Source organism: Rhinatrema bivittatum, chromosome 2 (assembly GCF_901001135.1).
Source record: "Rhinatrema bivittatum chromosome 2, aRhiBiv1.1, whole genome shotgun sequence".
Classification (NCBI taxonomy): domain Eukaryota; kingdom Metazoa; phylum Chordata; class Amphibia; order Gymnophiona; family Rhinatrematidae; genus Rhinatrema; species Rhinatrema bivittatum.
Genome location: NC_042616.1, coordinates 59,947,097 through 59,972,422, shown reverse-complemented (window position 1 = coordinate 59,972,422; position 25,326 = coordinate 59,947,097). Strand labels below are relative to the sequence as shown.

The following is a 25,326-nucleotide window of genomic DNA, read 5'->3' as shown; positions in this document are numbered from 1 at the left end:
CTGGATAGGGCCCATAGATCCTTGGCCAGACCACGGGGGAATGTACCGCAAGACATCGTGGTATGTTTTCATGAATACGGAGTGAAAGAAAAAATTCTGAACCAGGCCAGATAAAGAAAAGAATTACAGGGGCAAGGACATAAAGTTGAAATATTTCAGGACCTCTCTGCCACGACAATCCGGAAACGGCGAGATTTCAGAGACATTGTTCAAGTGCTGCGGACGGGGAATTTCCGTTCAAAAGGGAACAGCCATTTATGACTGCAACTTACTATCAACGGTGAAACCATGAGGATGAAAACAGTGGAGGAGGCGAAGAGAATTTTGTCAGCTGCCGGCCTAACCGTGGGAAGTAGTGTGGGAACTGCATCACCAGCCGGAGCGGACAACGGAGGACTACCCCAAAGATGGCAGAGGGTGTCATATGGTGGGAAACGACTAAGGAGAAATTCTGGCGAGTCGTCGTCTTCAAAAGAGGCTGTGGTGTGGCTGGACATGGAGCGTACATGCGGTCTTCATATAAGCGGCATTCATAGATTGAGGGACACAAACTGGCAGTTGGTCAGATTGCGGACATAATGACTCTGAAAAGTTTAAATGCGGCTAGCAAATGTTATATAGTTTGGTGAATAATGGGAATTGCAATAGTGAGGGGGGGGGGGAGGGACACTGGGCAGCCAGGGACAATTAATGGTGTCATTCCTCGAGGGAGCAGGAGTAGGAGGTTTATGAGGGGGGGGGGGATAGTGGGAGGAGGAGGGTGAGTGGATGGGGAGGTCATCAGGGGGACTAGGGTTATGAACAGGAGGGCTTGGAACCAGACCCGGGGGGTCTGGTTCCAAGCCCTCCTGCCTCCAAGCCTATAATTTTTCCTACCACCGAAGCAGAGAGGGATGTTGCACTTGCGTCAAAAGCATTCACGGTTTCTCTATAAATTAATGACACTACATGATTTCACAGCAGTAGTTTATTGGAAATCCATACAGCAGGATGGCCTACAGGTGTCAGTACAGGATGTATCTGGTTCCCATTGCTTAGTTATGATCAGTTACATGCGACAAAAGCTAGTATTTCACAATGTTTCATGTTTTATATTCACTACTTGTTGTACATTAGAGACAAGGGAGGTGTCCTGGATAGCAGGAATTCTTGTCATGATTGTATATGAGTGAAGTTACTGTTGTGTTGGAAATTTGTACTTTTCTAAAAAGACTAATAAAATACTTAAATAAAAAAAAAAAAAGGAGGGCTTGGAACCATGAGCAGCTGATGCAGGGGCCTTATATTCACAATGGAGGCTTATTAAAACGTTGATCCATTGCAAGGAGAAATGTCATGTACACAACAGATGGAAGGGCTTACTATTGTAACCTGGAACGTAAAAGGGCTTAACACCCAGATTAAACGGAAAAAAATTATTCAATGATGCTGTCTCATTAAAGGCTGTTATTGTGTTATGCCAGGAAACCCGTCTTAAGAAATGGCATGAGAGGGTTATGATCTCGGCTCAGTATCCTGTACAATTTTTTGCCGCAGCGTCTAAATTGAATAAGTATTGTGGGGTAGGGGTCCTATTTTCTAGAAATATAGTGGTGGATGTCATTTCAGTAATTAGAGATGTGGATGGGAGGTATATCATTGTTAAATTTAAATTGGGGAATTCTCTGTATACGGTGGGAAATGTTTATTGCCCTAATAAAGGTCAAGGTCCCTTTTTAGACAAATTTTCAACAACGATGAATCAGTGGGCAGAAGGGTATATTATTGTAGGTGGGGACTCCAACCTTTCTGGATCATAGTGGGGGTGGGTGAGTGACATCACGGGTGAATCGGGCTAGCTAGAAATCGTTAATGACAACACGGGGGTTGGTAGATATATGGAGATTGCTACACCCCTCAGAACACAGTTATTCTTTTTTTTCTCTCAGGCTCATCAGGTATACTCGCGTATTGATTTTATTTTAGTAGTCAAATTGCTAGTAAACAGCGTCCGGCAGGCAGATACTGAACCAATTTGCGGTATGGATCCAGTTAGGTGGGCTTACTGACCAGAAGAGTACGAGGGGATGGAAGTTAAATGAAAGTCTATAAGGACAGCACATTTGTTACCTCTCTCAAGCAGGATATGGGCAGATATCTGGAAGAGAACGATTCGGGGGAAGTGATGGCGGGAAAGGTATGGAATTGTTTTAAAGTGATAGCGAGAGGCCACTGTACAGTGAGGGCCTTGTTTGTGAAAAAGACAAGGGAGAAGCAGAAGGTGGATCTACTTTTCCAAATTTGCCGATTGGAAATTAAGACATAAATGACATCCAGAGGCAAATATAGGAAAAAAGATAGAGTTGCTCAGGCGGGAACTGCATAATCTCGATGTACAGCGGATTGCACACCAATTAGACAGAATTCATCAAGAGCATTTTGAGGGTGATAACAAGGCCAGCAGAGTATTAGCTAGGTCACTCAAACATAAAATTACAAACAATCAGATTGTGAAAATAAAGACTTAGAGACGGCAAGATGGTATCTGCGATGGAGGATATCAGGGCTTGATTTTTGGAGTTTTATAAAGAACTGTATAAGAGCAGAAGGGACATCACTATTGAGTCCATAAGAGACTACCTTGGCGCAATTGACATCCCCCACGCCAACTTTAACCAGCAGGATAGCCTACATAGGGAAATTTCTGAGTTTGAAGTGATTCAGGCTATAAAAGAACTGAAAATGGGAAAATCACCGGGGATGGATGGATTCTCGGCAGGATTTTATAATCAATTGGAATCAATTGTTGTACCGCCATTGGTAAAGGCTTTTAAATGAACTGTTAGGGGAGAGCTCAATTGAAGAGGAAACTAACAAAGCTGGTATTACTGTGCTAGCCAAACCAGGGAGAGACAGTACCTTGTGTGGCTCGTATAGGCCCATCTCTTTATTGAATTTAGACCTTAAGCTTCTAGCCAAAATATTAGCTAAGCGACTGGGTGGAGTAGTGGATAGCTTGATTCACTTTGATCAAACGGGATTCATCCCCAGAAGACTGGCAGCAGACAACGTCCGGAAGGTGATAGATTTAATTTGGAGGGCGGGGGAAGGTAAAATACCGTTGGGCCTTCTCACTATTGATGCGGAAAAAGCATTCGATAACTTAGCCATTGCTTGGGGCAGGATAATTTAAAACTCAGGATGTGCCCGGCTAACTGCCGAACATAGCCAGACAAACTATCAAGAACTATTTTACAACTTCTCTACTAAGCAAACACTGTTTTACCTGTAGAAATGCTCTGTGACCTGAGAAGAATTCTTCCGTGGAACAGCTGCCCTTTAGAAAGGAGCCCAGAGAATCTGGATGAAGCCCTTCCACTTTCTAAAACCTTTATAGAATCCTACAGCCTTCTTATAAGGGTCAGCACCACACCAGCTATTCATTGGAAAAGCAAATTAAATTCACCTCTCTCTCCCAACCGCTATGGTCCCATCCGTTTTCTGCACATGTGTGAGGGCCCCCACTGACACTACAGCACTTTCAGTTCAGGTCCAAATCCCATCCAGCTCAGGCAATGGAGGAGACGAGGAAGGGAGGGGACAAAAAGGAGAAAATGGGATGTCGAAAAGGAATAGAAAAATTCCCAGTCCCCCTATCCACCCCCACTCCCCCTCCTCCTCAGGGTTGCCAATGGCTCCAGATTTTCAGGACAAGTTCATCTACTCCTGGTTTTGCCCCACTGTATGCAGGAATTTGTAGTTTTGCTTTTCTTAAGGAGTGCAATAGGTAAATCACAACTACAGGTCCCTGCATGCAATGGGGTAAAGCCAGGACTGGATCAACCTGCCCTGAAAATCTGGAGCCAGTTAGTAACTCTAGTCCCCACCCTCAAAATGCATCAGAAACGGGGGGAGGAGGCATGCCAAAAAAAAAAAAAAAGCCTGGACTGGCTTAAAATCTCCCCTCCTGGGTCACATCATATCTAGAACTCCCCTTCTGCCATCACATGCTCACTGCTTGCCTCTCCCCCCACACACATTCACCCTCCTCCCCTCACCCCCAGCCGGACGTCAGTAATGCAAACCTTGCAGTGCTATGGTCTGTGTTCTATCAGAAATGTAGGGGTCTGAACCTGCACCATTCCCGTTCCATACCAGCGAGGTGTGTGACTGGTTTAAGAACCCTATGTACTTTAGCCTGGCTGCTAATTTCCTTCTTGTATGTCCTTCTATACTAGCGAAAACAGGAAAAGTCCCTCGACATGCGAGAGCCCAGAGCTGCAAAACCTGTTCCCGCTCCATCGCTCAACATGTGATGTCCCTGAGCCCAAGGCGGCGAGCTCTCTCGGACTGGCACCAATCATTATCTACTGAAAGTTCTCCATAAGTAACTTATCATCAGCACTAAAGGACTCTGCCTTTACATCGAAGAGCTGTTGCATTGCTCCACTGCTTATTCCATCTAGAATAATGCTAGCACTGAGAGAGAGAGAGAGAGAATGGCCAAGTCACAATCTCAAACTCAGTACTGTTTGAAAATTCGATGTGCATCACATTATTGCTCAGTAAAAGTATGAGGCCGACTGGAGAGGATTCTTTCAGAAGTTGACTTCAAGAATTGATGCCGCCCTATCAGAGACAGCAAAAGAGACAGGAAGAAGGAGAGAGGAAAGGAAGCCAGACCAGTGGTGTTATGGCAAACGTTCTCATTCCCCTGGAATTCCTCACCATCCCATCCTCTCCCCTTCCCTCCCAGGATGCTCAGCTCAGCTTCTGCAGGCTTCACCAGGCAAGGGGGGTGAGGGAAGAACGCTAAGGGCAAAGAAAAGGCATCGGCAGCAGAGAGGCGAAGAGGCCACATACCATTTGAAAGCCACGTAGGCGAGAAGCCCCACCACGACGGCAGCCAAGATGGAGCAGTAGACCGGGATGATATTCTTGCTGTTCTCCTGCGGGATGAACTCCGGCGAGCCGGGAGAGGTGCTGCTCTCTGACTCCGACAGCTTCTTGGGGTGATTTTTCCGTGTGTCCCCCTCATCGCGTTTCAGGATCAGCAGTTCTTTATCTGTGAAGACGAAAGAAAGAGGCTGCAGAGGTCACTGCCGAGCTCAGAGGGGCCTTCCAGAACAGCGTGTAAGAAGCTTAAGCCTAAGGAAAGCAAGGGAGAACACCGGGCACCACACACAATCCCTGCGCTGTCCTGCTCCCTTCAGACTCTTCTGCTGAGCAGCAGAGACTGGAACAGCCATTAGAAATAAAATCCCTTCCCCCTTACCCAGAGAAGTGCGGCTTCCTAATGCCGACAGCAAAAAAAATGATGTCTCTTACGCTCAAGCACAAGCACACTGCGGAAACTTTAGAAATAATTTATTTAGACCAGACCCAATGACACCACCATGAGCAAACCCAATCCTGGCAGCCGTTGGCAGACCAGGCAGGGTGGTCAGGCCTTGCTCGTGTTTGGATGGGAAACCACCCAGGGAAGAGCAGGTGCTGTAGGCCGCAGAAGACACCACCACCACCACCAAATCGCCGCAGTCATCCTGCCACAAAGAATCGCGGTCAGGTGGCAGGCTGCAGTTGCCCATGTTGGCGGAGCTGCCAAGTTACCCAGTTCCAGGCGGGAGAGTTTTTTGGCCAGACCTGGTTCTCAACTTATATCCCACAGCAGTGTGGCGTTGTGTAATAGGGCATGGGCCTTCTGCCCGCTACAGTGAGCGCTACTGTCTGAAGGTCTTACAAAACCCTGATGTTAACCCTGGGTGTCTGCATGCCCTCTCTTTTCCTCCAGCAGGTATACACGCGATTAAGTTCACCCACCCATTCAGAAGTTCTTCTAGAGGTCGGGATGGAGGAGAATAGAGATAAAGTGTGTAGATTCAGAATAAATTTAAATGCAAGAATCATTAACAGAAGTTTATCTTTTCAGTTTTGCTTTTCTTTCAGAATCCCATCTGGCAAAAGAGAAATGTAATGAATCACTCACTCAACTTAAACAGCACAGGATAAGTACATGTAACCCGAGCCCGGTCTGCCTTTCCTGCACGGGTGGGGGCTATAAAAGAATCTGTAAACTCTTTGGGACAGGGACCCTGGTTAGCTCTTCCCTGTGCCCCTTTCCCCAGGGTGTGGATACTTTTGGTTGGGGTTAAAGGTTTACTTGTAGGACCCAGTGCAGGGGGCGACTTCCCCCTCACTGAAAGTTTCCCGGGAGAGGGGGTTCAGTCTCGTCACTGCGTGCCATGTGCCAAGAACCACGCAGGACGCATTGTGTTAGTGCTCAAAATAAAACCTTACTGTTCAGAAGTTGGGCGAATAATGGCACAATAAATACGAACCCAGCGTCACAGAGTTTTTCTTTGGTTATAGTCTCTATCCTCTGGCTATTTGTGCAAGTGATCCATCCATCCATCCAGCCATCTTCCTGGATTAGGTAACGTGGTGGTCCCAGTGCGCAGGGTAACCCTAAGATGATTGGGGGAAAAACCCTTCCAAACATGGCCAAACTCCTATCCATGCAGAGAGTGTTCCCAGGGGGTGAAGGCACCGAATGGGTGTCCTCAAAGGCGTAGAGAGTCTCTTACTGACAGTTACGTAGATCTTCGGGATCTTTACTCTTCATCTTTTCCCTGTGGGGATCCCAACTGGGTGCGATCTGGTGTCTAAACAGCAGCTTGGGCTGTTTCTTCCCTCCAGGCAGGAAGGAGGGCAAAAAAATCTTCCTGCTGGGCAATTAAACCAAAAGTCTTTTTTGTCCCCAAAAATATTTAAACTGGAGTTGTTCCTTGCAACGGGTCATTACCTCGGCGGGTGGGTCCTCCCTATCCCTGGGCGTTCCCTGAGTCCAAGAAAGGCTCGGGTCGTCTAGCAAGGCTCCTACCACATAAAAGTTCAAAATCCCAAATATTTCCAGGACAACCAGTCTGCACCTTGGGAGAAGAGTACAGCAGTGGAGCCCTTGACCGGATAGAGCCAAAGGTCCCCAGACAGGCCAAAATTACAACTGAGGCAAAAATCTACAACCTTCCTCCAGAACTGCAAATTGCACTGCCCTCCTGAGCTCTCATTAGAAAGCTGCTGTATAACCTCACAGGAAGGGGAATGTCCATCCCAGCACCCTGAATGGGAAGGGCTGTACTGCATGGATCCTCCCCTAAGTGTCCATTTCACTAACTGCACTAATGGCATATCCCAGGCCTTAATGGTAACCAAAAATGGCTCTCGGTTACATACACATTGAAAACTTCAATCAAAATGTAGATTTCCATAGAGCTCTGGAAAATGGAATTACTTCTTTATCTATGCAATAGTTACACTTCCATTAACTTTGTTTTTCTTTCTTTACAGGTTTACACAGCACAAGCCAACAGTTACCATTAGATAAGTGACTTTTCAACCTTTTGGATGTTTAATTTGATTTCCCATCTACATTAAAGTATGATCCTTTCCTTAAAATGTTTCCCTTTTCCTTTAAGGAGTCTATTACCAGACAGAGGCCCAGTGAAGCAACTGATCAGATGAGTTTCAACCCTTAGTTTTATCCTGTATTATCTAGGAATGATGTTTCTGTCCCGAGCTGAGTGTGGTGCATGATACTGCTCATGCTCTCTTGAAGCTAATGAACGCTGGGCACCTTAATCCGTGGATTCCCTTGGTCTGTCTTCTAGGTACATACTACACTTAGTTAATTAAAAAAAAAAACCAGGAAGGCTACCTATTCTTGTATGTCTCTTCTTCTGCAAAATTGCAGGCGATACAGCAGTTTTTTCTGCTTTTCTGTACACTTTCCTGGTGCCAGCAGAAATTAACGCCAGCCTTTGGGTAGGCGTTAATTTCTGAAAGTAAAATGTGCGGCTTGACTGCACATTTTACTTTCTGTTTCGCGCGGGAATAACTAATAGGGCCATCAACATGCATTTGCATGTTGTGGGTGCTATTAAGTTTGGGGGGGGTTGGCTGCGCATTTTCAACGCGCTTTTATCCCTTGCTGTATAAGGGGTAAAGCGATCTATTTAATGTTTGGGTACTTGCCAGGTTCTTATAACCTAGATCAGACACTGCTGGAAACAGGATGCTGGGCTCGATGGACCCTCGGACTGACCCAGTATGGCAACTTCTTTTGTTCTTCGTTTCTTGAATTAAAAAAAACAAAACCGTAAAGTGTTTCCTAGCTATCCCCACAGTGTGTCTGTGCAACTGTCCTCTCATTCACTTTTGTCCTTTTCATTAAAAGTTTATGCCCTTTAATCTAACCTGTCATTCAAAAATAAAACCAATTCTTTTATACTCTTGCTTGTCATCGGTCCATCATGCTCCATAGAACGTGCATGAGATGGGTTTGCATGCAGTGCCTTTACTGCATGCAGATTTCTCATGCATATTCACTGTGGATATCCCGAAAACCTGATTGGCTGATGGTCCCCCAGGACAGGTCAGGGGACCACTACTCTAGATAAGAACATACTTGAACATACAGGGGTGACTGACAAGAACCAGATCCAGAAGGCTCCAGGAATCTTTAGGATACTTCCCAAGGAAATGCCAGCACCTGGCCATAGGTGGGATGAAAATGCATGAGACAGATTTACATGCACTCCTTCCACTGTATGCAAATCTCTCATGCATATCCTGAAAACCCACATTGATTGCAGCCCTCGAGGACGGGAAGCAAACAGCACTGCACTATTGCATTTCTAGACCTCTGGCTCTGCTTTTATTAGGAACAGTGAAACCACATGTCTCTACAGGCAGTGCGGGACTGTGTAAATCCAGGACTGGTTCAGATTGTCCAGATGGCATGGGAGCCAATTGCTAACACTACAATTAGGGAGGCCTACGCAAGGCAATAAAGTTGTTTTGTTGTAACATTTATGCTGGCTCTTCCTGAAATATCTTACATCCGAGAAAGATTCTGTTTGCATGCCTGCTTTTTATGGAATTACCAGACCTGGCTGTGCACATCCGAGAGAATGCACGGCGAGCACATGAATTTATTGTGCAAGACCATTACTACTTGAAAACACATTAGTTGGCAGGAAGTCACAAGATCTCCAAGAGTCCCAGGAGTGATGAATGCTCTGGAGCAGTATCAAGGGCCACATCTGGAATCAGACATCCCGTATCTTCTGGCTGTACATAGAGACTTACACTCCTGTCTTCTCTCCCGGCTCCCAAATCATCACCCTGAGAACCAGCTTCTGCAGATGATGGACTAGTGTAGGGGATGGCCAACTCCAGTCCTCAAGAGCCACAAACAGATCTGGTTTTCAGAATATTCGCAATGAATGCGAATGAGATAGATCTGCATGCAAATCTCTCTCATGCATATTCATTAGGGGTACCCTGAAAACTTATGCGATTAGGGGTATTCATTAGGGGTACCCTGAAAACTTATACGCCAAGAAAAGGTATGCGAAACCTGTTGCTATTTATTGTTTTCTTACTGTATAACTTGTTACTTGTAAAGCATTGTGCTATGTTATTGTTTTCTGTAAACCGAGGTGATGTAGACCTTTACGTACCGCGGTATATAAAAATCTCCAAATAAATAAATAAATAAATAAATAAATAAATAAAACTTGCTTGTGCTCTTGAGAACTGGATTTGGTGGAAAGGTCTTGGGTAGGGTTGTCACTGTCTCCGTGTCGTAAGGGACAGGTGAATCCAGTCCTGGTTTTGCCCTATGCCATGTGTCTTAAGAAAAAGCAAGATTAGAAGTCGATGCATGCCACAGGGTAAAGCCAGGACTGGATTAGTTCATTTCTTATGACCTGATGCCAGGTGGCCACCTTTGTGGCAGACCAGCAGCAATATCCTGCTCCTCACATCTACCCCATCCTTCCTCAGATGTAAAGGATGAGGCGGGGCTCAGTTACGGCAATGCACGCTCTCACAGGCTCCAGCCCTTCTAGCACAGGATCCCAAAGGACTTCTTCTCTGTCAGCTGGAGGACAGAAATTACTGGGGCGTAAAGGTGAAAGGAAGATGGGATGGGAGAAGAGAAGGACAGAATGCAGGGAATGGAATTAGAAAGATGGAAGAGAAGAGGAGTGGGCAGGAGAGGTATATGGAGGGGGAAAAGGAGCTGGGAGAAGGTTAAAAATGAAGGGGCAGGGGAAACTGTACAAGGAGAATAAAAAGAGGACTCTTCTTACCCCGAAAAGCAAGTTTTCTTTCCTATAAACAGGGCTCTCCGCTGACAAGCTTGCATGAATTATCCATAACAAGCTGAGGGTTACACAGCAGAACAATTCATTAAAAAGCAACCCAGCCCCCACAAGGTAGAGGGTGGACTACTGGGTGAACAGGTTTTGCAGAACTGCTTGTCCAAAGTTACTGACCCCTCAGGACATGCTGTCCAGATGGTAGCAGGTCAGAATGTTAGGAATGGTCCGAAAATCATTCAAAATAAAATGGAAAATATCATATTGCCTCTGTGTCATGCCAGGTTGTGACCGCACCTTGAGTACTGGGTCCATTTTTTGTTTGGCCCATCTCAAAACAGACAAAGCAGACCTGGAAAAGATGCAGAGGAGGAGGACCATGAAAATGACAAAGAGCAAAGAAAGGCTCTTCCATGAGGAGAGGCTACCCAGGCTAGGGCTCTTCAGCTTGGAAAAGGAACAGCTGAGAGCAGTTTATAAATCATTTAGTGGGGTGGAACAGGTAAATTAAAGATGGTTATTTACCCTTTCAAATAATACTAAAACAAAGGGGCACGCCAAGAAACCAACAAGCAACAGATTCAAAACTTTTTCACTCTGCGCGCTATCAAGTTGTGGCATCTGCTGCCAGAGGACATGATCGTGGCGACCAACATAGCAAGGTTTAAAAGAAGTCTGGATGACTTCCTGGAGGAAAAGGCCACAATACACTATTAGCCAGGTAGACCAAAGAAAGCTATTGCTATCCCTGGGAGGGAGTATCAGGAATCAGATCTGCTTCATGGGCCCTGCAGGTTCTTGTGACCTGGATTGGCCACCGTCAGAGACAGGATGCTGCGTTCTTTGGACCTTGGTTTGACCCAGCCTGGCATTTATTATGGGATATGAAGGTGTGAACGGGCAATGGAGTAGCAGCTTTGCATCCGTCTTTAATAGAAGTGGCCCTGAGATAAGCCGCTGAAGTCGCCAAGGCTCTCGCTCGACATAGCCTGTAATCCAGCCAGCACGTAACAGAGCGTTATACAGCCTGCTAGCCAACTGGACAGGGTTTGTTTAGCCGTTCCCGATCTATTGGGATTAAAGGTCACAAAGAGTTGAGAAGCTTGACTGTGAGATGGAGTCCTCTTTAGGTAATGTTACAGTCAGAAGAGAAGTGAAGAGTCCATTCTCTTTTCTCAGAAAGAACGCTGGTAGCACGATAACTTGATTAACGTGGATTGCAGACATCACTTTCGGAAGAAACTAGAGGGGAGTTCAGAGAACCACCCTATTGTGAAGAAGCTGAAAGTATGATGATATGAAACCAGAATCTGCAGTTCACTTTTCCTACCAAAGTGATGGCAATACACTTTCACTCCCTCACACACACACTCAGGCTGCCTCACTCTCTCACAGTCAGACACACATACCCAGGCTTCCTCTCTCTCTTACACACATACACAGGCTTCGGCTCTCTCTCTTACACATACATACAGAGGCTTCCTCTCGCTACACACATACACACCCAGGCTTCCTCTCTGTCATACACACACACACGTTTCCTCTCTCTCATATACACACATACATGAATAATACACATACACACACACCCAGGCTTCTCTCATACACCCATACCGAGGCCCCTTTCTCTCTATCACACACACAGGCTTCGTTTCTCTCTCATACACACACACACACTCGCACACAAAGAGACTTCCTCTCTCTCTTTCTCTACACACATCCCCTCCCCCAGATATCCTCTCTCTGTCATACACACATACATTCACACACACACACACATATACACATACACACACACCCAAGCTTCCTCTCTATCATATACACACACACATATATATCTCTCTTACATACATACATACATACATACCTAGGCTTCCTCTCTCTCTCTCACATATACACACAGACATGCTTTCCCTCTCACACACTCAGCTACACATACACACAGGCTTCTCTCTCAACACACAGGCTCCCTTGTTTTCTCACTCCGGGCCTCTCATCTTATTTGGCTGTGGGTGGGATGTGTTCTGCCTACAGATCTCACATCTTGTTGTTTTTTGTTCTCTTTCCTAAAAACCTTTCAAGCCTCTTATCTTCTCCCAGTTCCTCCTCCCCTGTTTTATTGTAACTTTTTTGCTTCTTGTCACCTGTTAAATGTTCTAGGTTATCACCCCCTTGTTTCTGGTAAACCGGCATGATGTGATCCTATCATGAATGCCGGTATAAAAAAGCTTTAAATAAATAAATAAATAAATAAATCTTCTCTCCTGTCTTCACTGTGGGTGGGATGGGCATTGCCAGTGGCAGCCCTTCCAAGGCCTCTCTGTGTCTTCAGCTGTTCGTGACTCTCCCAGGCCTCTTTTTTGCATCTTCAACTCTCCCAAGCTTCTTTTTCACCACGTTTTCAGCTGCGGATGGGTTGGGCTCTGGCTGTAGCTCTCCCGGGCCTCTTTTTCACCATGTCTTCCGCTGGGGGTGGGTTGGGCTCTGCCCATGACCCTCTCCAATGTTCTGTCTTTTGTCATGGGTGGGATGGGCTCCACCCGTGGCTCTTCCAGCCCATCACTTTTTCATGTCTAAAGCCATGGGTGGATTGGGCTCCTCTTCTTTTCTTTGGCCATGGATGGATGGACTCCACCCAAGGCCTTGTCTGGTGTATCTCTCCTTGAGCCTTTCCTTATCTTCAGCAATGGGCATTGGGTTGTTCTCTTCGCAGATGGCCTCTCTCTTTCTTTGTTGGTGGTGGTGGAGAGTTCATGCTAGCAATTTTAGCACCCCCTGAGGGTCGGCGCTCTAGGTGACCACTTAGTGGAAGTGCCGGCCCTGGGTGGGGGACCCCCTCATCTCAATCCCCCCAAGGTGCTGATTCCCAGATCTGCAAGCTGAGGCACTGAGAAGAGTGGGGCCATTCGTCTTTCAACTCCAGCACAGAGGGTCCCCTAGACCTTGACGGATCAACTGTTGAGAGTAGGTGAAGGATTTCTTTGCCTTCTTAAGTCTTAGCAACCAGAGAGGAAAATTAGAAACTTTCCTACCCAAGATGAAGGAAATTTTCCCACGTAGTGGGACAAAGGAGGACTGGTGGGGGGGGGGGCTCATGAGGCAGTGTGTGCAAGGGGGGGTTCAGTAAAGTCTGTACTGAGCTTTGAGAGCTTGGTCCCTGTTGGCGCTGGATGATGTCACCCACGTGTGAAGGTTAATTCATACCTTCTTGCCAACAGAGAACAAGTATTATACAAGGGTGGAAGACGAGTACAGAAAGATGAGAGGTGCCGCAAAGAGGCTGGGCATGAGGAGGGGGATGTGGGAAGGTGGGGGGAGGTTTCAGGGTTAAGGCTAAATTCTGAGTTTGTTCTTTACAATGAGACAAAAGGTCAGCAGGTGTCACCAGTCAAAGGTCAGAGGTCCAATTCACTGGCTACAGGCCAGCAAACAAAGACACATGTCCAGCCCTCAGAGGTCACACAAATGAAGTTCACGTCGCTTAAGGGGACAACAGAGATAGAGTTCAACAAAGAAATGCTTTCTCCGCACAAAATGTTACCAGCCTCTTTACCATATCTAGATAAAGAAGACACATGGCATATGTTATTTATTGCAGTCCTAGGCAGGACCCTGCTTCTTCCTCTTCTTTCTCTCCTCAGCTGCCACCCGACCCTGAGGCCGCCTTCTTTGCAGCTGTGAGATATGCAATCACTCAGCGTATAAAATATCCAGTGCAGGTGGGACAGGGATGGGCAGTTCTCCAAGGCAGCAAACGAACGCGGCTTCCATTCCTGGCTCAGAATCCAGCTGCTGGGGCTGCTGACAGAGTTAACCCAATTAACCCAAGTCTAAGTTTAAAATGACTCTTCTATGAGAACAGGACATTGAGCACCTCCCAGGAGCTAGCCCTTTACAGTAGATATTTTTGGACTGTTATTATTATGTATTAGTTTCATTAAAAAATATATTTTTATTGGCATGCATTGCATTTTTGCATAAAACTGTACTGGTGTTTCTCATCGTGTCCCTGTCACGAATCAGTGACAAGATGTACAGCTGAGTTCACAGCTTAATGGGAACCTGATGGGAACTGTGTGTTGTGAAACCCTACTGCCATGGGTGCCCTTGCTCCTCCCCCCAGAGCTGGGCTGAGCCCACAGTCTCCTTTCACAAAGGCTGCAAGAGCTGGGATTTGAACCCATGTCCTAGAGTAATGCTCTGACCATTCCCAGGGCCAGGTTTAAGAATGTGGCACCCCCCCCCCCCCCCAACCCAGGCATGACCAGAGAGGGAAGCTTCCTCCTCCGAAAGCAGAGTGCTACAGCAGTGGTCATCCTAAGCGATGCAGAGTATGTAACCACAAAGCGTGAAAGGGTACGAGGAACTCCTCTGGCCTGAAAGTTTGGCATGCTAGATAGTTGCCTATGACTAAACCCAGGCCCAGCCATTCCTATAAGCCAGTTAGCTTAAAAGCTGGGCCCGAGGTACCACCTAGCCAGCCTGGTTTTCGGGATATCCGAACAAACCGTTCATGAAAGATTCGCATGCCACGGAGCAATGCAAGCAAATCGCTTATCCATGTTCATTGTAGATACCCTGAAGACCAGATTGGCCAGGGGATACTCCGGGACCAGCTTGAGGAAAAACTGCCACACGCCATTGAGCCTTCCCCCAGCTCCAAGCCATCCAGTCTGTGAACTGTAGTCATGAGAAAGATGGCTGTGAAACCTGGAGATGCCGGGAGAGGTCCTCAATGGTTTCCTAACAGACGTTATAAAGCCTCTTTATAAAAGAGAAGCAAGGCGTGCTAGGATTTGCCATCTAACTTAGGCCCAACCCAAACAGGCTGCGCTAGTCCCTGGTTTTGTTGTAATTGCAGAAGGGGGGGAGGGGAAGACCGCGGTGGGTCAGAAGGTCCATATTGCCATCACGAAGAGGGAGGGAGGATTAGGGCCTGGGAAGGGCCGTATGCCACGCCTGGGTTGTGGGAGTGAGATTCGGCTCCCTCTTGATAACTGCCCTTTGCACTTTGGGGCATTTAGCGTACAAGATTTTAAAAATGCAGAGTACGCCCCCCAGGTCAGGCCCACGCTCCCTTCAGCGCAGCCCTTATAACAAGTTCACACGCTGTATCTCATTGGCTTTATTGACTAAACTGCTAACAATTTTTTTTTTTTTTGCGTGGTCGGTAGCCACTCGTTCTCTACAAGCGTCACTTTTTCAAACAGAAAAACGAAAGCGTGCAGCCATAAAATCTACCTTAGTCATAATAAAGTAAGTCCAATAGAATGAAATTCAAACTTTTCACCTAGAAAAAGGAAGAAAAAAAAAAAGTCGCTTTTGTAAGAACAAAACCAACTTCAGCTGAAGAAATGTCAACGCCTCATTAGTGTAAGAGCTGCATATTACTCAGGAAGATGCATCAAACTTTCATACAAAAGGCCGAACTGTTATCCTTTAGGTGTAATTACACTTTCATAAAACCCTATTGCAAAATATTTCTCTCCCCCCCCCCCCTCCCTGAGGCAGCTAACGCGGTGCAGCCCTGTGCTCCCCGGCCTGCCGGATGGATGCAGCAGCGCCCTCACCTCTCCAGCTGTTCCTCTGCAGAAAAGATTTCCTGGTAACTTGTCATCACTTCCCAGCCAGGCCCGACCAGATGCTCCTGCGAGAGCCGCTGCCTCTTCTGAAACCAGCTCCAACCCCCCTGCCTTTTTCTGAAAGCTTTGATGTGCTCAAGAAGAGAGGGCGGGAAGAGGAGGGGGGAAACTCTCTTCCAGGCCTGGGTTGGGTTGGTTTTTTTTAAATTACAGAAGCAGAGAGGGCTCTCAGACTGGGCTAGGCCTTACTCTTTTATGTATTTGTGTATATTCTTTAGCGGCAGGCTGGGATCTGGGGGCACTGCGGTGTCAGAAGACAGATAGTAAACAAAGGCAGAAATGCAAGAATACTACTGGCTGATGTGTGCCAAGCTAGTAGCACTATGGTCCCCACTCCCCCCCCAAAAAAAAAATCTAAATCATTTGCTAGTTAAAACATGATTATTGATTTGCCTTTCTTATATATTTTTTAGATATAAATTTAATCGTGCTTCTTAATCCATTTCCCCTTCACCTTCCTATAGTGCAGGGGTAAGCAACCTCACGACCAGCTCTGGTTTTCAGGAAATCCACAATAAATGTCCATGAGTTTGATTTGAGTGCACCGTCCCCATTGTACGCAAATATTTCTCTTGCATATTCACTGTGGGTGTCCTGAAAGCAAAGCCCTCTTCCTGGCACTCCAGGTCCACAGCTGCTACCCCTGCTCTGACCGGCAGGGGGTGCTACATTAGCAGGGGCAGCTGCCTTCACCACCTTCCCTTTCCCACCCACTATAGCTTGAATACATCATCCCCACCACAAGTCCAAATCTCACTGGCCATCAGTGAGCAGTGCCAGGGCCAAGCAAAGAGGTGGAAGCCAGGTTAAACCTTTTCACAGAGGATTTTAATTTCATTTTTGTGAAGCTATTAGCATACAGCGTTTATGGAAACTCCTCCCACCCAGCCTCGGTGTGCCCTCTAAAAGGTCATCTTTGTCACTAAAGGCCAGAAGGGGAGTCTGGATTTTTAAGGACAATCCTCCTTCTCAAGATGAAGACCTTGATAAAAGGCGATTTGTATTTCCCCTTCCCTCTGGCCTTTCATGATAAAGCTGCTTCAGGTGCACTAAGTTACTTTGAAAAAAGGATTTCCTTCACATTTGGTGATGCCCTGGCTCACTTCATGTCTTGTCTGATTTGGAGCGCCTTTGACCTCTGCCTGTTAAAGATCATTCGTCTTACCAGTTAGTGGTTGAAGCTCTTAGAATATTCCATAACCAAAATATAAATAAAAACAATTGTACCCACACACACATACAGTGACATAGAAGCTGTCAGTAGATACATGGTGTACACAGTCTCCCCAGTTGCCCAAGGCTACTGTGCCAGTAAGTGTGCTTGTATTCGATCTCTGCTTCAAGCATCTGCTATCTTCTCATTTCCTCTGAGCCTTCCTCCTTCCAGTGCTGTACAAGGACTCTTTCTCCTGGAACTGCTTTTCACTATGAAAAAAATGCTACACTCGTGTTTGACTGCAGCCCTGTTTTTCAAATCCCACTTTTCTCTTTCTTCTAGAAGAGTGCATTCGAGCTTCTTCAGCTGCCCTGCGGAAGTTGGTTTGGTCGTCCTTCTCTGAACGGCTTCCATCCTTTCAATATCCTTACAAAAGGTATGGCCACCAGAACTGTGCTCCAGAGGTCTCACTAGTGTCCTGTACAAGGTCTGCATTGCCTTCTTTTATCAAAAAAGGATGGAAAAATGTGTTGGACACAGTATTGCCCACAGAAATATAGGTAAAATGGCAGAAGTCTGAAAAAACTCCTTTGGCGTAAGATCACAAAAATGTTTGTCAGCACATCGAGCTTCGTAAGACAATCTCCACTTTGCAAAGTGATTCCTTCACTGCTTGCCTGCGTTTTGTGCGCTAGAACAGAGGAACAATCACGAGGGGTGAGTATTGAAGCCTTGACGAGGGGATTCCTCTTCACAAGTTTCCAAACTTGCGCCAATCAGTCATTTCGGGGTTCTCCTCAAGTGCTGAACTGCCATCGAGAGACAGGACTTATGACAGCGGTTCCCCGACTTTTCCTGGGGACCCCACCATCAAATCAGGTTGTCAGGATACCTACAATGAATATGCATGAGATACATTTGCCTATAACAGGTCTCCAGTGTATGCAAATATATCTCATGCATATTCATTGGGGTTATCCTGAAAACCCAACTGGCTGCGAGGTCACCAGGGTTAGGTTTGAGAATCGCTGACCTATGTGGTTTCGAAAACTCGGCATCGTCTTTGGATATTTTTCATGCTGACCCTGAAAAGGGTATCACAGTCTCTTAAAGAACCCAAAATGTGTTCTTAAAAAAAAGATTCAAAGTATAAGAAATGTAAACCATTGGGACAGAAAAGAAAGATGAGAGAAGATGAATAAGACCAAGAGAAGCCACAGCAAAGCCAAGAAAGATAAAACTGGCATTTTAAGTGATCTAGCTAGCACCACTGCCTTAAGTCCTCCTGCGTTTTATAATTTATTGTTTCTGTGCGTGCGAGCACGTGCACATGGAAAGGGCAGAGGGAGCGGGGCTAGCCTAGCACCTGTCCTGCATTATCTAGAAGAGGCCATTTTTCCATGTCTCAGGCATCCATAATATTTGATACATGTAATAGCTGACCCTCTGCGAAGTGACAGCCCTCGCTGACGAGAAGGATGTGTGCACCCAAGGCCTGCTTCCAAATATAACATCCGTCTTTCACCCAATTCAGTTGTCTGCTGTCAATTTTAATCACTTTATGGTCAGTTCTACTGTAATTTACCATTTTTTGTTTGGTTGGAGGGGGGAGTAAGTCTTTATTTTTTGCAGCCATTTTTGTGGAATTTCATTGTATTTTTTCAGTTAGCCCTGTTTTATGATTTCTGCCAAATGAAAACCAAATGGAAAAAGTTTATGGAAAGGAGAGGAGAATACCGAGGGAGAGTACAGAACAGAGAGAGAGGGAAAGGAAAGGAAAGTAGAGGGTGAAAAAAGTCGCTGAGGCAGAGAGAAGGGGAGAAAGAGGAAGAAAGATGGGTGGGCCTAGAGAGGAGTAAGGAGGTGGTGGAAAAGGACTGGAAAATCGGGCACAAAAAAAAGACCAGGAAGGGGTTCCAGTCCTGAAGTTGGGAACGCACGGTGTGCTTGGAAGGAGATTTTAGATACTGTTTGCTTGTTTCTTTCTATCTTCTTATTACAGAACTTATTTTATTTTATTCTTTGATGGTGAATTATGTTCTAGAATTGCAATTGTTTTAGCTTTGCAAATGCTGAAATGAGAAGATGTTTTTAGCTTGATGGGTTATTACTCATTTTATTGTACGCGTTTCACTGTTTGGATTGCATTTTACTGGAACTTATTATATCCACTGTTGATTTTTACCTACATCACTTTGGTTTACAATTTCTTAAGAAACTCAATTAATCAAGAAATAAATTGAATTGAATTGAGTTCTGCCAGTATTATCCCAATAAAACAAAGAGAGCGGGGGGAGTATTTATGGGAAAAAAAAAAAAAAGCTGCATAAGAGTAAGAGGGCCATTTTACTTAGCTGCTTTAGGAGTTTACCACACAGCAAATGCCTCAACGCAGCAACAGCACGTGGTATTTTAAATCCCATGCGTTGGTTCACCCCTGATATCACACGAATGGTAATGAGCTATTCTGCATGCTCATTAATAGGTAATTTCATGTTAGTAAAATACGACTTGCCTGAAAAATCGCAACCCGCGTTATTTTCATGAAAGTTCCCTACAACTTAGGAGTTGTAGCTGACTTTCCTCGGGAGCACTGGGGACTCTAATGCACGATGCACCTGGGCCCATGAATTGAAGGGGCCAAGCAGCCTAAAAATGTGCCTCCCTCAGTGGAGAAGAAACCTAGGAGTCTGGCGAGACCCCTTGTATCACCCCCTGCCACCTCTTGAGGCAGCCTCAATATCGCTGAAAATAAAAGAAAGAAACCCCCACCAAACCCTGCCCTCTCCCACACCAGCCCTCCCTGCCCCCCACCCCTTTACTTACCGTGCAATTGCTGGTGACCTAGAGGGGCCTTAAGTGCCTCTGAGGCTCTGTATCCTGCACTGTCTTGTTCAACTTGGCGTCGGCTGGCCACCCTTATACTTTTGCCCCTATGATATTATAGGGGGCGGCAGGGGGGTGGGTGAAACAGGGGGTCTCAGACCCCTAGGTCTTTTTCTCCACTGGGAGGGGCACATTTTCAGGTCACTTGGCCCCTTTAACGCAAAATTTGTGGGGGCAGCTAAGCCGAGCATTTTACCAAGCACTGCAGTTTAGTAAATCCCAAGGTATTCAGGGAAAATACCACAGCTTAGTAAATGAACTACTATATCCCTAATCGTTACAACAGAAAAACAAAGAGTTATGCAAGGCAAGGGGCTGTGGGGATAGGGAGAGACCCACGTGAAGGGGGATATCCCTAGTTTTTAGAACCAGGAGGAGTAATTGCAAAATAAAACCATTTGCAGCTCTTGCTCTGGGAGTGGCTCCTTCCCTCCCTGCAATCTGTGGCCTCCAGAAAGCTGGGCTGGCCCACGAGTGCAGTGAATTGCTTACTGGCTGCAGCATTTCTACAGCCTAGCGGTTAGACACGAGCGAGCAACCATGCTACTGTGATCTCTCCCCGCTGACTGAGAGAACAATCGAAGGAAGCTGCTTCAGGTTGAAGTAGGTCGACAATTGCTAGGCGGTGTTAGCTGACACAGCCAACTGCTTTTCTACTCCCCACACTAATGGTGCTGCACGTCCTAGCAAACCCCAGGCGGGCCACCAAGGAGATTTGCTAAAGGCTGGGCAAAAGGACAATCCGTCTTTTGCATCCCTTGCATCCGAGTCGCTGAACCCAAACCTGCAGAAGTAAAATTTCCAACGGAACTGAACTTCCCGACAAGATGGGGAATGACCTAGAAGTATTGCCGTGCAGAGGCCTCTGTGGGGGAATCGCAAAAAGCAGGTAGTAGTAGCATGGCTTGCCTGGCAGCATCGATTTCTGAAGCTTCACAGGCCGTGTCTGCTTTGCAGTACCAGAGACGGAAGAATCAAGGGCATTCTGCCACCTGAGACAGGGAGTCAAGGCCCAGGAAAGCGCAGGGTGGAGGAACTCGCTAAGCCCCAGGAACTAAGAGAATGTCTATCCAAGCACTGCCACAGGTATAACTGGCCACGGAGAACTACTATTTGGCTAACATAACTATTTTATTTCTGCTTTGGCCCTATTATTTGCATTAACTGACAGAGCAACAGGTGAATAAACATCGGTCTTTGTTGAATTGTGCATCTGCAGATAATGGATGTGATCCTTCTACCTTCTTTCCTCATCATTTTGTCCTGAAGACACCCACCAGGTTCTACTTCATCCCTCCTTGACTGGCTCTTCCTAAGCCTAGGATAGGACTTTTACAACTCTTTGAAATGGCAGATTAACGTATTTACCCTCTTTTCGCCGCCAATGCTCCATCTTAAAAAGTGACACGTGCTGACGTTGATGGCACGTAGCAGCATTATATAAGGCATGCAAGAGAAATAAAACGTAAAAAAAAAAAAAAAATAAGGAGTTATATCATGTGTTATTGCCCTGTTCTGGATTTTAGCAACTCTCTGATCCTTGCCAGGTCCTTCCCACAGATCAGCTTAACTCCTCAGTTGTGACTCCTGGATTACCACCCTGCCACCCATCCCAACCAACTTCCTACATTACAGACAACATCTCGAATCTGTTGGATTGTCAAGAGATTTACAAGGTCACACCAGTGTATTTACCTGGCCACTGCACTAATGGTATAACAGCATGAAAAAGCAATCAATCACACATCGACCAATCACAGGCCATCTTGCTGTGCGGGGAGGCACGGATGTTGACGGATTCCGCGGGGCTCAGCATCTCTTTCCTTGTCCCTCCCATGTCCTCTGCAATGGTATACTAGAGGAATGATCAAACTTATTCCTGTGTGGCCCTGCACAGTTGGCGTCACAGAGAGATGAGGTCATGTGAAGCAGACATTTTAAATGAGAAGGGACGTCTTGCTGGAAAGGTCACCCGCAGGTCACAATGCGACTTTGCACACAAAGATCACATTTCACGGGAAGGACTCCAAAAGGGTCAAAATCTTTTCTTGTGATGGCAGGCACAAAAAAAATGCTCCTAGTTAGCTCTCTGGTTTAGGCAAGCAGCTGAATGAATTTTAGTGCTCGTGAAGGTAAAGACATTAATAAGAGCAGGCCGGAGACAGGCCCACAGCGTGCAGGCACCACATAAGCACAGAGATGCCCATTCAAAATGCAAACTGGGGGGGGGGGGGGGGGGGAAGGTTGACAACGCCAACATACAAAAAAATTGTTAAGCAGGCTGAAGCTGTTTGGATGAAAAGAGCCTCTATAATTCCAAATTATTATTAAAAGCAGCTGCCAGCCAGTTTAAGATATTTTGTATGAACGAGAGCTTCAGGTTATTTATATGAATTGAGTTGCTCTGACTTGCGGTTCAGATCTACTCAATTCGCAGATAAAAAAAAAAAATAAAAAAAAAAAAAATATATATATATATATATATATATATATATAAATAAAAAAAGTACTTTGTGCTCTGTGCGCAGTGAAAATGGCTTTGGATGATCTCCGCTTAGACAGCGCCTCCCTTCTTGTCTGCCAATGTCACTTCCTGAACCTTGTGTGGCTCTTCAGTAATGGGGCCACCTTAAGCTCTGCTGACTCTGAGAAGCTGCCGTAGGTGAAGGACGCCTGGTTATGGACATGTGAAAGCTCAGTTTCCCTGCTAGGCCCGTTAAGAGATACGGTGGGGAGGGAGCTTCCCCTCAGCTAAAGGCCAAGGCTAGACGAAGGCTAAAAATCCCCATGTAAGAGCCACCTTTCGAAAGAAAGCTGAACCCACCCAATGCCGCAGCATTTCAGAGGTGCTCAGGATGAACGGCGCTAGTGCTTACCTCAAACTGGACTTTCACGTTCACAGTTATTATAGATGGAAGTTCTTGAATCAGTTCCCTGGGATGCCACCACGGAACGTTGTCCCTAATGGCCTTGTGTTCACTGGATCTCTTTAGCCCGTGTTAGCTATCGTGCCATGCACTGATTCATGGGTGGCAGCTGACACGGACTACAGCGAACGTGATGCCATTTGTGGAGGCGTCCTGTACACGGCTACCCCCTTATCCAGCCATGTCAGGGGAATTACAGAAGGGGCTGCTGAAAGAATTACCAATATGGCAACTTGAAAAGCAGAATGAGTAAACCGATACGGAGCTGGGATTCCTGTTTATCCTATGGGCGTTGGAAATGTTGCACATTGCATGCACGGCAGGTACAGGAACGTGGCGGCCGTCTAGGGACGCTTTAGAAGCTGATGCACTGGAGGGGGTTTGTGCTCTAGAACAAAGGTTGACAGCTGCAGACTGTATGGAGAGATTAATGTCACTTATTCCAGTTGGAAACAAAGAAATATGACAGCAGAAAACTGCCGTACAAGCCTATTGGAGCTATTCCTGGCGATTTCATCGCACGATGCAACAGGCTTTATTCAAAAAGGACTATTCCCCATTCTGTGCCTATGGAAAAACCTTTTTTTTTTTTTTTTTTTAAATCTATTAAAGCCCTACGACTTAAGGCCTGGGCTTATCGAAACACATTTATTATGGAGACAGCCACATACTCACAATTGCCTCAGTACAAAACAAATGCATGCACGTGGGTGTCTAGTTTTTTTTAAAACGCACCTACAAAGTTCAAGAGTGTTCCAGAAGCAAAATATATATATATATAAAAAATAACTCCACTCATTCCCTGAATCTTTTTTTAAAGCAGCAATGGGGTTTACTTTGTAATGCATATTTAAATGATGTGTATAAGCATGTCTCATATCCGGTACTGGCACAGTCACCAAGGAAATATCTGGACTTGTCAAGGGGATTCTAAAACCCTCACGACACAACACAAGCAGCTTTGCAAAAGGCACTACAGACTTTCAGAACAAGTTAAAGAGCATCAAGCACTGCCACCTGGCATTCTCCTAGTCACAGTGGGGTCAATATTCAGAGTTGGCCGTTTAAGTAGCTCAGCCAGCTTATAACTTATTCGGCTAAGTTACAAGGTCTAATCAGTGGCACAGCTAAGCCGCTGAATACATGTGTATATATCCGCGCTTAGCCATATACGTTATAACTGGCTAATTTAGCTGCATTAACTTGTACAGTAAATCGTTCCGCCACGATTCGTCCGCTGTACGCCCACAAGTTATGCGACTACCTTTTAGCCATGTAAGTGTCTTATACGGCTAAGCGGCAGCCACTGAATGTAGGCAACATATTCAGCGACCACTACTTGACTGCATCAGCTAGACTTCTGCCGCTACACAGTGCTGAATGCGCTTTCAGTTTTGACCTGTGTGTGTGTGTGTGTGTGTGTGTGTGTGTGAGGAATTAGAGCTGGCTTGGAGGGGATGGGGTAGGGACAGGATGGTGGATGCTAACTGGTGGAAGAGGCAGCTGGGGCTGAACAGTGACTGAGATGGGGTTAGGGGAAGAGAGGATATGGTGGAAAGGGGCTGTGAGGGGAAGGGCAGTGTGCTGATGGGAGACCAGCTGGGAGCAGGAGTGAGAGAGTGGGAGGGAGAGAAAGAATGGGGAAGCAGACTTTGTTTTAGGTTACATGAGTTGCTCCGGGGCCGGCCACATCATTTGAGAGGCTCCGGGAACCGGCCAGTTTTGCCAGGGTATTTGAAGTATTTCCCCGCCCCCCCCAAAGTGGCCCCACTTAAAAAATAGTGCAGGTCACTGCTGTGCAACAGCGTTTCCCCAAGCAGCCAGCGTTACTGCACGTGACAAACTTCCAAAGACATCCACCCCGCACCACCAATACACACTGGGAAACCATTGCAGAATTCAAATTCCTCCTGAAGCCCAGCTTCAGCTTCAATAATGACATCTCTTGCCATGGACACCAGGATGGTAGAACTAGAAGAGCCATTTCTGAAGATCAGACTAACCCCAGGGTTTCAGGGTTCTACTGTGGAATACTCCGGTGCCATCCAGGTACCAGGATCACAGAGGTGGCGTTTTTAATGATTCAGAGTTAGAAACTGAGGGATCCACAAAAGTGAGGGATCCACAAAAGTTATGAACGATGGTTATGTACAAAACATCTGTTATGCAGGACTGACAGTCACCTTCACAGTTTCAGCTTCCACCTGTTTCATCCCAAAAGATCCATTATACACAGTCAAGCCACACGGTATTTTACCACCTATGCTCTGACTCAAGAGAGGACTCAAAGCCCTGACTGTATCCTTCAAACAAGAAAGGCCACATCCCCCCAAACCCCTGTCAATGTGTTTTTGTTTGTTCGTCAGGTTTTTATGGATGGCTTTTTTTTTTTTTTTTTTTAGGTACTCCACTGCGAACAGTGGAGCGAGAAGGGTAACGAGTTTTTTTTAAATAAATAAAACCATCTCCGAGAAGATTTGCTTCTTCACAGTACACACCCTGGGCAAAGCTACTGCGGTACGAAGAAAGAGAACCCACAGTGCGGGTTATCCCTTGTTAGTTACATACAACCC

At 46.1% G+C, this 25,326-nt stretch overlaps 1 protein-coding gene across 1 annotated transcript in view; it reads right to left on the bottom strand.

Annotated features, from left to right (window-relative positions):
- Positions 1–25,326, bottom strand: part of LOC115084003 (tumor necrosis factor receptor superfamily member 16-like) — a 141,287-nt gene that overhangs the window by 24,884 nt on the left and 91,077 nt on the right. The window contains exon 4 of the mRNA XM_029588238.1: positions 4,843–5,044. Within this exon, the coding sequence (XP_029444098.1) occupies positions 4,843–5,044 (202 nt within the window). The remainder of the gene's footprint in view (positions 1–4,842; positions 5,045–25,326) is intronic.